This window comes from Chanodichthys erythropterus, chromosome 20, assembly GCF_024489055.1.
Source record: "Chanodichthys erythropterus isolate Z2021 chromosome 20, ASM2448905v1, whole genome shotgun sequence".
NCBI lineage: Eukaryota > Metazoa > Chordata > Actinopteri > Cypriniformes > Xenocyprididae > Chanodichthys > Chanodichthys erythropterus.
The window spans coordinates 25,637,579-25,650,005 of record NC_090240.1 but is presented as its reverse complement, the minus strand read 5'-3'; the positions used below and the strand labels follow the sequence as shown (position 1 = coordinate 25,650,005).

General features: G+C 36.2%; 1 protein-coding gene across 10 annotated transcripts in view; it reads left to right on the top strand.

The window, feature by feature from the left end:
* The window catches only part of arhgef10lb (Rho guanine nucleotide exchange factor (GEF) 10-like b), a 55,213-nt gene that overhangs the window by 20,807 nt on the left and 21,979 nt on the right, over positions 1–12,427 (top strand). For all 10 annotated transcript variants that reach the window (XM_067371156.1, XM_067371159.1, XM_067371163.1 and 7 more), the window contains 10 exons: positions 194–297; positions 1,607–1,684; positions 2,175–2,354; positions 2,977–3,093; positions 3,407–3,499; positions 4,369–4,539; positions 7,851–7,996; positions 8,883–8,924; positions 9,287–9,459; positions 11,324–11,439. In XM_067371156.1, the coding sequence (XP_067227257.1) occupies positions 194–297; positions 1,607–1,684; positions 2,175–2,354; positions 2,977–3,093; positions 3,407–3,499; positions 4,369–4,539; positions 7,851–7,996; positions 8,883–8,924; positions 9,287–9,459; positions 11,324–11,439 (1,220 nt within the window). The remainder of the gene's footprint in view (positions 1–193; positions 298–1,606; positions 1,685–2,174; positions 2,355–2,976; positions 3,094–3,406; positions 3,500–4,368; positions 4,540–7,850; positions 7,997–8,882; positions 8,925–9,286; positions 9,460–11,323; positions 11,440–12,427) is intronic.

Below are 12,427 nucleotides of genomic sequence, written 5' to 3'. Positions count from 1 at the left end.
TACTAAAAACTAGATGCCTCTTTGAATATTTTGAATGTTTGAGTTAGTTCTGAGATAGCGTGAGGCATATATTATCACAGAGCTGCAGAATAGTGTTTACATTAGAGAGAGGAGTGAGCCAATATGGCAGATATAATCTGCGATGCCAGGGTAAATGACGAGTTTAACTGTGCCATCGACTGTCAATGTGCAGATAACACAGAGGATGATTCTGGATATCTGGATGTGACTGTATCTGAACTCAAACATCCTCCACCTCAACTTTCTCCAATGCCAGAAGGACTCAGTAGCCAACAGGTGCGTGTTTGTGTATGTACTTGTGTGTGTGAATCTGTCTGCATTCCTGTCGGTATCATACTAGCCCTGTCATGATATGGCCACATTCACACAGCAAAAGAATACGGTTGTCAGTCCTGTATTTGGGTACTTGATACAGTTACATTCACACAAAGTTCATTTATTTACATGAGTGACAATTACATTCTATAACCGAACTCACACCTGTAATTTTTCAGGAATCACAACCCGAGCTGTGTGAACAGAACACAACCGGACTAGACAACTAGGCATTTACTTACAAGTGTGAGTCTCGAAATGTCCCATTCAAAAAGTAACTTACAATACAATTCTCGCATACTGTCTGTATGAGCATGCAATGGGAGTCAAGCCCATATTCTCTTACCAGTAAAGACAGTGACCAAAGTAATATAAAAAAATGGCGATGTCCATAAAACTGATATGGTTGAAGATTTGAAGGATGAACACACAGCTCGATAGGACTGTTGTCGTATCAAAAGTAAAAAGAATGTTCAGTTTTTTGGACGTTTTCATTTTTTATATTACTTTGGTCACTGCTGCTTTGGTTACTGGTAAGAGAATATGAGCTTGACTCCCGTTACATGTTCATACAGACGGTATGTGTGATGTTACTGTTTAAATGGGACATTTTGAGACTCACACCTGTAAGTTGTAAATCCTAAAAACTGATAATGTGAACGCAGCTATATTTACATACACTACAGTGTATGTAAATCTTTAGGTCTGCAAGATGTATTTTTAAAGAAATCGTTACTTTAATTCCGCAAGGATTCATTAAATTGATCAAAATTAACAGTAAAGACTTTTACATTGTTAAAAAAATATATTTCAAATAAATGCTGTTCTATATTTCTAAAACTGAATGAATTCTAAATTAATTCTGAATGAATATATATTGGGGTTTCCACAATGATATTAAGCAGCACAACAGTTTTCAACATTTATAATAATAATTGTTTCTTGAACACTAAGTCAGCATATTACAATGATTTCTGAAGGATCATGTGACACTGAAGACTGGAGTAATGATGCTGAAAATTCAGCTTTGCATCACAGAAATAAATTACAATTAGAAAACAATTATCGTAATGTTTTACTTTGTTACTGTTTTACTGTATTTTTTTTAAAATTAATGCTGCCTTGGTGAACACGAGACTTTCAAAAACATTAAAAAAACATACCAATTCCAAACGTTTGAATGATTGTGTATATTTACATATTTTATGTTAAATGTAAAGCTGCTGGTTTGTTGTCAGTTAACCTAATTTAATTGAAATTTGTGTCTCAGATTGTCAGGCGTCATATTCTTGGCTCTATCATCCAGAGTGAAAGAAGCTACTTAGACTCACTCAAGAGGATCCTGCTGGTCAGTGACACAATCCTGTCATCACATCTGAATATAATATTCCTTAATTTTCTTTATGGAGTGGAAAGGATGGCAAAAAATAGAAATATAGCACAAAGGGGAAAATATACCTGGTTAAAAAAAGCTTAAAACTGCCTAAGGTGGTTTGCTGGTCTTAGACGGTTTAAGCTGGTTAGCCAGCTGGTCGCCCAGCCTGTCCAGCTGACAAGTGCCCAAAACCCCTCTAAAACCATCAAAACTAACCATCCTAACCTTCTTGGGAAGGGTGGTTTAAGCTTTTTTTTTTCTTTTTTCTTCAGCAGGTTGAAGACAATAACAGAATATATTTATGCACCACTATCTTATTGTTCTACTTAAGCTGGGAGTAGAATATTAATTAATTCTATTTTATTTTTGTAAATTGATAGATGATACATTGATAAATTGATAAAAATACATCACAATTTGAACGTAAAAGAGACTCATACCTACTGCTTGAATTCTATTTTAGGAATATAAGAAGCCTTTGATGGAGGCGGAGCCCCGGATCCTGAGCTTGAAGAAGATCCAGCCCATTTTTTATAGGCTGAAGGAGATCCTGCAGTGTCACTCCATGTTTCAGATTGCTCTAGCATCCCGTGTAGCAGAATGGGAAAACACTGAGAAAATCGGAGACCTCTTTGTTGCTTCAGTATGTCTCCTGTTGTTCTAAAACATTTCAATTTGTGGTGTTTTTCACCGCTTCTGATTCTTTGTTCATAGATTTTTTTTTTTGCTCTGGTTACAAAAAGTTTAAGATTTCATTGTTTTACCTCTCATTTTGTCATACTTGTTTTTAATTTAAAATACTGCAACAGTGCATAGCCTTGATCCCAGCGGGTTTTTAAATCCACAAATACGCCCCTTTGTATTCCACTTCACATGTTAAGATAAAGATTTTTGCATGAATAAGCATTGTTATATCTGCTTATTAAAGTAAATATGGGCTGTGTAACATCTGTATTTAGACTTTTTATTGTTGATGATGGATCTTTGCAGATGGAAAAACAGAACATTCTTTAGTCAGCAGTTCTATTTAAAGTGTGCTAATTTCCTCTGCATCACCCAGGCTGTGCCTAGCAGCTGAGTACATTAAGACAGTTGGATCAGTACAATTGAAAACAATCATGCAAATAGTCCCACCATAACTATTGACAATAGAAGTGCAGGCTCAGTACAGATTGTACGATCACAGATCTTTAGTACATAAATATTATGTCTGAACTGTGGATTGTTATGTCTGCCACTGAATTTATCATTGTCTTCTCCTCCAGTTTTCCAAGTCAATGGTGCTAGATGTGTACAGTGACTATGTCAACAACTTCACCAATGCTATGGCTCTTATCAAGAAAGCTTGTATGTCCAAGCCAGCATTCCTGGAGTTTCTCAAGGTGAACTTCTCAACCTGCTCCCACTTGTTCATCGTTTCTTCTCAATGCTTAATATGTGCTGCTGGTGGCAACATTAATATTGTTCATATTTAGGGTTAGGTTTCAAGTGATATTAGGCATTATAACATGTTAGATATTTGCTAAAAATTACATTGAACAGTGTTATTATGTATTTAAAGATTAACTTTAAGAGTTATATGACGGCAGAATTAATCTAAATTTAAAAACGGGAAGTGAATATATGAACATTTAATGAACGGTTAAATTTCCAGTAATGACATACATGTATGCGTTTTTGTGTTCTGGATTGTAGAAGAAGCAGGCTGCCAGTACAGACAGAATCACTCTTTATGGCCTGATGGTCAAACCAATCCAACGCTTTCCTCAGTTCATACTCCTCCTGCAGGTTAGTGCTCTGAAACCTCCCAAAACACACACACACACACACACACACACACACACACACACACACACACACACACACACACACACACACACACACACACACACACACACACACACACACACACACAGACACACAGACAGTTAATGACCCTAATAAGTTTAACTATTTAGGGAGTATTTTATGATGGTGGAATTTCCTCAGACTGTTCCGCATAGGGAAGTGAAAGACAGAATGCTAGTAAAGCACATTAAATTTACACACAACATGTGCTGCTTACTATCAAAACCATTGTCTGAAACTGCACAGCAAATACTCAAATATATAAACTTAAACGCTGGTGAAATCCCTCTTGTATGCTGATTACTTATATAAGACATTATTATTTTACTACTACTAAGTTCTGCCAGGATTTTTTATCATTAGATCATTCTTATATGCAATGACTTCATATCCATGTAGCAGGCTGTTTTTTAGGGACAATTGAGTGCAAATGCGGAGTGTTATTGGGTGTACTGAAGCAATTACAGAAAGGTTACCATGAAATGGCATTAACAGCCCATTTTACATTCGTAATCTGACAAATTTCGAGTGAGGTTGGGACTTGTTTTTATAAAGTAAGTAGGGTCAATTTTCATTTCATGTTCATTTTAATGTGCACTACTGACTGTAAATGTTTACTAAGTAAAGTAAAGTAAAAGTATAGATTGGTAACTGAATTATTGTACATTTATATCCCACAATCCATGAATCTTGGTCCTCTTGAGAATTCCACTTAACATCGTTTGCTTGCAGGGGACGGAAGCATTGACTAAATGACAGATTAGGTACATTACTGAATATATGCTGACATATATGTGTGTGTTCCACAGGACATGCTGAAAAACACCCCTGTGGGGCATCAGGACAGGCTGCCGCTGCAGCTGGCCCTCACTGAGCTTGAAACTCTCGCCGAGAAGCTGAACGAGCAGAAACGACTGGCCGAGCAGCTCACCGAGATCCAACAGCTTGCTCGTAGCATTGGCGACCGCAACCTTAGTAAGGTCAGAGCCCATGGCACTACACACACACACGGGGCACTTCAAAGCATTACCAACCCAAAAACACAATGATTTGGCTTTACAAGATAATTTGGCCGGCAGTGCTGAAGGACATGAACTGTCAGTGTGATTTTCAGTGCTATTTCCACATTTCCTCTTTCTAGAAATAGCTTTGACAAAGATATTTCCTTGCCAGGATGGTGAGTTGTCAATGAAAGTAATTTTAGGGGCTGCTAATAAAGACCCCATGATATCAAAGGAGTTTTGTGGCTTTCAGTTCATATCTAATTAGCTTTCATCATCTAATTAGCAGGTCATCTATCTGCTAGCATGGGAGAGCCCCTACCTAAAATATAAAGACAACTCTATATTTTTCATGTAGGAAGGCCCATCTTCTAAAATGTGTGAAAAATAGCAAGTGTGAAATGATAAAGACAACATGTTGTTTGCAAAATCAAACAAATTAAATGATACCAAACATGAAAAGGGAAAAACAATGGATACACAAGTTACATTATATGTTTTCAATAACTTTCAGTGACTTGAGCCAGAGGAAGGGGAGGTGTGTGTGTGTGTGTGTGTGTGTGTGTGTGTGTGTGTGTGTGTGTGTGTGTGTGTGTGTGTGTGTGTGTGTGTGTGTGTGTGTGTGTGTGTGTGTGTGTGTGGTGGGGGAGGTGTTGTCCTTTTGAGGTTAGGGCAAGGCGTTGTCCATTGCTACTTCTTTGAGATCTTCTTTCCAGATTAAAGTTTTATTACTTCATTTCAGGACGCTTTATCTCAGCAGGAAAATCAAGCCTTACAAAACATTTTCAATGTATTTATTTAGACATTTAAATAGAAAGTAGAATTTATTTATTTACTTTTTTTTTTTCATCATCTAATTAGCAGGTCATCTATCTGCTAGCATGGGAGAGCCCCTAACTAAAATATAAAGACAACTCTATATTTTTCATGTAGGAAGGCCCATGTTCTAAAATGTGTGAAAAATAGCAAGTGTGAAATGATAAAGACAACATGTTGTTTGCAAAATCAAACTGGGTTTCATCGTTCTAAAGCCAAAAGAAAAAAATGTAAATACTTTATGCTTAACATCAAATTTGTTTGTTTACTTCTTTCTACCCACTATTACAGTAATGTTCTTACACTATTGCAGAAAAACACTTTTTAATTCAAATTAATTTTTTGTAAAATTAAATAGGCTTTTATACTGTCATCGTTCAAAAGCCAAAAGAAGTTATTAAAATATTATCATCATTATTTTTTTTTACTTTGTATCGAGTTAACAGCATATTTGTTTGCGTACCCACCTACCCACTATTAGAGTTAAATTATAAACTTGGAGACAACAAACTGTAAGGCCCGCCTAATGGGTCCAATGACGGTTTCCCACAGGACGGGGAAGGTTAACACGTGTATGCCTTTTCAGCGTCTCTGTGAAGTTCACTTAATTTCACTTAGTTTCCAATTTCAAATGATTCTTATTCTAAGGGTTGTGTCTCCAATTAGAAATTAATCATTTGTTATGTATTAATTTAGATATTTGATTATTCTGGGTATCTCTTATTTTCAATTATTCTTTCATTACGGACCCATTATCGCTTAGAGAATTTTGCATCGGCCGATTGCGTTCTCACGGACATAAATTCGCCAGTTTATGATTCTTAGTCAGAGGGTGCAGAGTTTACTAATGCATTTGAGTCGAACCGCCACATGCTTGTTCATAAAAAAAATACAGTTTTCTTAGTCACGATACTGCAACTTGCTAAGTGAATAACAGGCAAACTCAAAAAGTCCCATGATGTGCAACATGCTCCTTTCATGAGGCTCTCTAGTTTGACCTGCCCTGACGCAGATTTACAGAAATAACGGACTCCAATAATCTACCGGTCATAATGATTTCAGAAGAATTCAGAGTAAATCAAATATAACATTTTATTTGTCAAGTAAAAATGGATCATGCCAATTACATTACAATTAGACAATTAGAAGCCAATTCAGAAATGATAAATGCATAACATCGATTACTCAAAGAAATGCATATATACACAGGGATGGGTGAATGTCCTCAGACATTCACCCATCTCTGTGGGGGCCTGCAGAAGATCCCACATGACTGCTTTGCTCTTTACCTTTTATACCAGAACCAGAACAAAAGGATCGTAAATGTTTATTACACCAACACCTGTTTTGGGGGAGAGGAGTGGGTTTTCACAAAAGGCACCACACAAAAGAGGACAGAATTTTCCTTAGTTTTCAATCGCACTGAGACAAATTAAATGATACCAAACATGAAAAGGGAAAAACAATAGATACACAAGTTACATTATATGTTTTCAATAACTTTCAGTGACTTGAGCCAGAGGAAGGGGAGGTGTGTATGTATGTATGTGTGTGTGTGTGTGTGTGTGTGTGTGTGTGTGTGTGTGTGTGTGTGTGTGTGTGTGTGTGTGTGTGTGTGGGGTGGTGGAGGCGTTGTCCTTTTGAGGTTAGGGCAAGGCGTTGTCCATTGCTACTTCTTTGACATCTTCTTTCCAGATTAAAGTTTTATTACTTTATTGCAGGACGCTTTATCTCAGTTTTTGTTTAGCAGGAAAATCAAGCCTTACAAAACATTTTCAATGTATTTATTTAGACATTTAAATAGAAAGTAGAATTTATTTATTTACTTTTTTTTCTTTTTTTACTCCTGCATCCCTCTTGCATCCTGCTGGGGGTTTGCAAACACAGATTAAGTTAACTACTAAGTTAATGAACTAAGTTAACAGTTAAGTACACACTTAAAATGAAACTTGTAAACTTGTAATTTCAGAAGGTTCAAAATCTGCATGTTCTTATTAAGGAGGAAAAAATAAATAAATAAATAAATCTGTATTTTTTTAGCATTTTAATTAAGCTAGACTGATTTAATATATTATTATTAATAATATTAATGCTAATAATATATATTTAAAATTCATTTAGATAATTATAAGTTATCCTGTAACCCACTTGGAAGTTTGCAGAGGCTCTCTGGTTGAGAAAGACGGCACTAGAGTGTTCCCACATCCCTCAGCAGCTGCCCACATATATATCACATTCATATGCAAATAAGCAGTTTTTCTAAACTCTGTAGATTGGTTCAGCTGTGCAAGTGTTACATTCAAGGTTGTTAGAGCGAGAATGATTAAAATTAGGATGATGAAGATCAATCAAAAGACATTGCATCAAAGTCAGGTGTAGAAACTGAAGAGGACAGACATACAAGTGATGCAAGTGTTCTGTCATGGTGTGGATGTATTCATTTACTTTTTAAAATGATTTCTTTTTTAAAACAGCACCTGAACTCTGATCAGAAGCAGCTGATTCTGTCTGAGACATTGATTGAGACTGTCTATGGCGAGAAGGGACAAGTCCTCAAGTCTAAGGAGCGCAAAGTCTTCCTCCTGAATGACATGCTTGTCTGTGCAAACATCAATGTAAAGTAAGCACTCCTCGTCCAGCAATGTGGACATCACAACTCTTTCCTTTAATGAGAGAAATGTAAGCTTATTTAATTGTTGCATTGTAATTAAAGAAATCGTTCATCATTTACTCACCCTCATGCTGTTCAAACTTTGATTTCTTCTGTGGAATAAAAAAAAAGAAGTTTAGTAAAATGTTCATGCTGCTTTTATATATATATATATATATATATTAAAAAAATGATGACAAAAATAAAAAAAAATGATGACAAAAATTAAAAAAAATGATGACAAAAATCCCCTTAAAAGTAGACCACATGACTCATACACTATATTCCAAGCTATCTGAAGCTATACGATAGCATTGTGTTGAGGAAAAGATAAATTTAAGTTGTTTTTTGTTAATAATTTTCTCTTCCGACGCATCTTCAAATCTCATTCATGTTCAAATCTGGTGCGTCCAAACATATCACATCAAGTAAGATGTCATTGCTTCTCACGATTGCAGTGTGCCAAATTTAAATATGTATATATGCACATATTTAAATTGCACATGAGATTTGAGAGTAAGAGTTTGGTCGGAGGGGAGAGAGGATTTTCTGTGAATGATAATCTTAAATTGAAAGCTATTGTATGGCTTCAGAAAACATTATATAATGTATGAGTCTTATGATCTACTTTTATGGTACTTAAATGTCATTTTTGGAGGTCACCATTCACTTTCGTTGTATGGAAAAGAGCAGCATGATCATCCTGCCTAGCGTTTGGAATGACATGATGGTGAGTAAATGATGACAGATCTTTCATTTCTGAGAAAAATTAATAAATTAATAGAATTCAGTTACTTGCTCATAATTTATGAATTAAGCCCGTCTTCTTTTTAACTCCCTCTCAACTGACACACAGATACATTGAAACGGGCATTGATAGCATCTTTGAGGAGCCAAGGTAACATTCTCTCATCTGGCAGGTTTTTTCATTAATGACCACTGGGTCATGCTGTTTTCAAAGTCTTCGGATCAGAATGATTTTACACTGGCTTCAAAGTTCTCCTGCATTCCTCAATTTCATCGAACTCTTCTCAATGCAGATCATGCATAACAGAGGAATACATGAATAATAATTTCCTGAAATCACAGTAGGGGGTGTTAGGCTCTCTGGGAATCCTTCTGATCACAAAGCTCTAATTGGCTGTCTGATTCCTGGATCTCCGTCACCATCGTTGAGACGTCCTCTGATCATGTATTATTTGTAATTGCGAGTTGGGTTTTGTTTTGCGATCTTAAAGCAATTCTTTTGTGTTTAATCAGGGGCCCACCAGATATCAGCAGCCTAGTCCCTATCGGTCCAAAATACGCAGTTAAGTGGAGCGCCCCCCTGCTGCAAGTGCAAGTGGTGGAGGTGGGCCAGGAGACCCCCCAGCGTAAAGACAGCGTCTACCAGCAGAGTGGAAGCAAGCGCCTGAGCTCCACCAACTTTCAAGGTTGGTATTTTTAAGAGTATTACTTCTTTCATGTGGTTAGAGGAGCATTGAAAAAATAACGAACTTGGTTTTTTGATGTAGTCGGTAAAGCGTGTTCATAGCAGGGTGTCCTATATTGTACAGACACATAATTGGTCCTACTACATATTTATAATATGAAAAGTGAAAATGACATGTTATGTATGGTTACCCATATTCGTAATTTGTCCTCTGCATTTAACCCATCCAAGTTTGCACATGCATTAGGTGTAGTGAGTAGTGGACACATGCAGGCACAGCCATTTTGCTGTGATGCCTGGGGAGCGATTGGGGGTTAGGTGCATTGCTTAAGGGCACCTCAGTCATTTGCTGAAATTACTGAGAATCGAGACCGCAACCTCCTGTTACCAGTCTGACTCTAACCATTAGGCCTGAACAAGATCTTACTGACCCCAAACTTGTGAATACACACACACACATATATATTCAAAAGTTTGGGGTCAGTAAGTTCTTGTTCTTGTTTTCAGAAATTAATACCATTACAAACATTAATAATTAAGGTAATGTTTGATCAATAATTAAATTGATCAAACATTACCTTAAAAACTGTAACAAAAAATCAGTTTCAAATAAATTATGTTCTTTTGAACATTCTATTTGATCAAAGAATCCTGAAAAAATGTATCACAGTTCCTACGGTTTCCCGCTGCACAACTTATAATAATTATTTCTGAAGGATCACGTGACTCTGAAGACTGAAGTAATGATGTTGAAAATTCAGCTTTGCATCACAGGAATAAATTACATTTAAAACAGTTTTTGCTTGTTATAATATTTCATAATGTTACTGTTTTACTGTATTTTTGATCAAATAAATGCAGCCGTAGTGAGCATAAGAGACTTCTTTATAAACACACTTTATCAACCATAAATTTTTTAAACTATATTGTGTATACGTTTTAATATTTTGAAGATATAATTGTTAATATTTTGTTTTTATTGATTAAATTATATTTCAATTGACTTTTTAAATATAGTAAAATACACTTAAATTATTGTATTACATTATTTGTAATAAATATTATTTTTAAAATGATAATAATAATAATAATATTAATATCTTTATCTACATGTTGTAATATAAAGAACCAGTCAGTATTGACACTGGTGCTTCTTGGTTCAAGCTGAACAAGACTGAAGTTGGTGGCTTACAGTTCAGTAACTGAGTCAGTGATTCAAATCAAAAGCTTTTTGCATTAAAATAACTGCCTCAATAATGTAATATGTTTATGAATTGTAAAGGAATGGAAATGTGAATTCATTGGAGGTATTAGAGTGGAGCAGGAAACACTGTCAACTAGTATTAATATTCAGTCTCCTTATAAATTATTGTATTATTTTGACTGTTCTCTGACACTGATACGATAAATTCCAATTTTCCCACAGTATTGTTTTACCTTTAACAAATAACTCTCCCAGAACTAATATCAGTGCATAGTCCTCCTGCTACATTCATCTTATTCAGAAGACCTTAGGTTTCCTCAGAGCTCAATTTTAAACCCAGCTCATACTCTCCAGCATGGGAAATATACACTCACAGTCAGAGGACACAACCGAGAGTCTAATTCCCGGATAAGATGAACCAAAAGTCCTTGGGTGACTTTTTTTTTTTTCTTCTTTTTTTTGCTTTAGAAACTTCAACCTTTTCTCTACATCTTTCCTGCTGTGTTTGAGCTTACAGCCTGATACAAATACTGCACAGAATTACAATGTTAGTTGAGCGCAGCCATTCCTCTGCAAGAATTTGCTGGAGGTGTATGATTTCAGACCAAAAGGTTTAATGTGAATATAATTACTGATTATCATGGAAATATTATTTGTTCAGGAAAGCTGTTTCTGGGGCCACCACGGCTGTACCAGGAACTGCAGGAGTTACAGCATGATCTTTCTGTGGTAGAGGAAGTCACGTTGTTGGTGGGCACCCTGCAGGGATCGTACCAGGTAAAATCCTTAATCATCACAGTGTCGCACACCTGATAATTTCTGACTGTCAGCAGATGATTCGCTATCTATTAGGGATGTGCAAAACATATTTTCATAATTATGTGAATGACTAGTCATTCTTGAAAGGAAAGGATAGTTCATTCAAAAATGAAAATTTGATCTTCATTTACTTACCCACATGTGCATTATGCATCAATGGGGGTTCAATGTGTCTTGGACTCCAGTGTTCCTCAAAATACCTTCTTTTGTGTATGATCACTCAGATTTGGAACTATATGAGAACATTTGGATTATTTGGAACTTCTATTTACTATATGAGTATACGAGTCATTTTAGGTAAACTATCCCTTAAAGGTGCTACAGAGGATCTTTTCGTCGACTGAGAAACCAACGACTGTTAGTGAGTTTTTGAAATGCGCGCATGCGTAAGAACAATCCCCCTCCTTCACAGCTCATTTCGAGGGAACGCCTCCCAAAACTCATGCACGAGTATTGGAACACGAGTGTTTACCACCGGCATTCGCTGTGTCGTGTTAGTGGATTCATTATGTCAAACTCACCACAGGTAATTCATAATCTGCAGTTGTTACTCCTGTCTCCTGACAAAAACATTGCATGCGGCGCCTGTGGTGTGTGGAAAGTTACTGGAGCGTGCAGCCGCACACATCTCGTACAAGGAACGTCATGGCAGTGATTGACAAGCCAGAGGGCCAATCGGTTACGCGATGATCGCGTAAACGATTGGCTGATGTTTTTAAGGCCCTACCTCGTGCACAGATGATGTATATTAATATTATTACTTTCAGTGCAGCTAATAAATAGTCTTTTATCAGTTAGTTAAGACAGTTTCAAGTAATATTGCAAAAATGTATAAAACAAAACATCCTCTTTAGCACCTTTAAGGGAGTCCTTGGGCTTATTATAGAGATGTCTCCACCAGACACAGATAAAATGTTGGTTAAAGGTTGTTCAAATAGAGGCAATA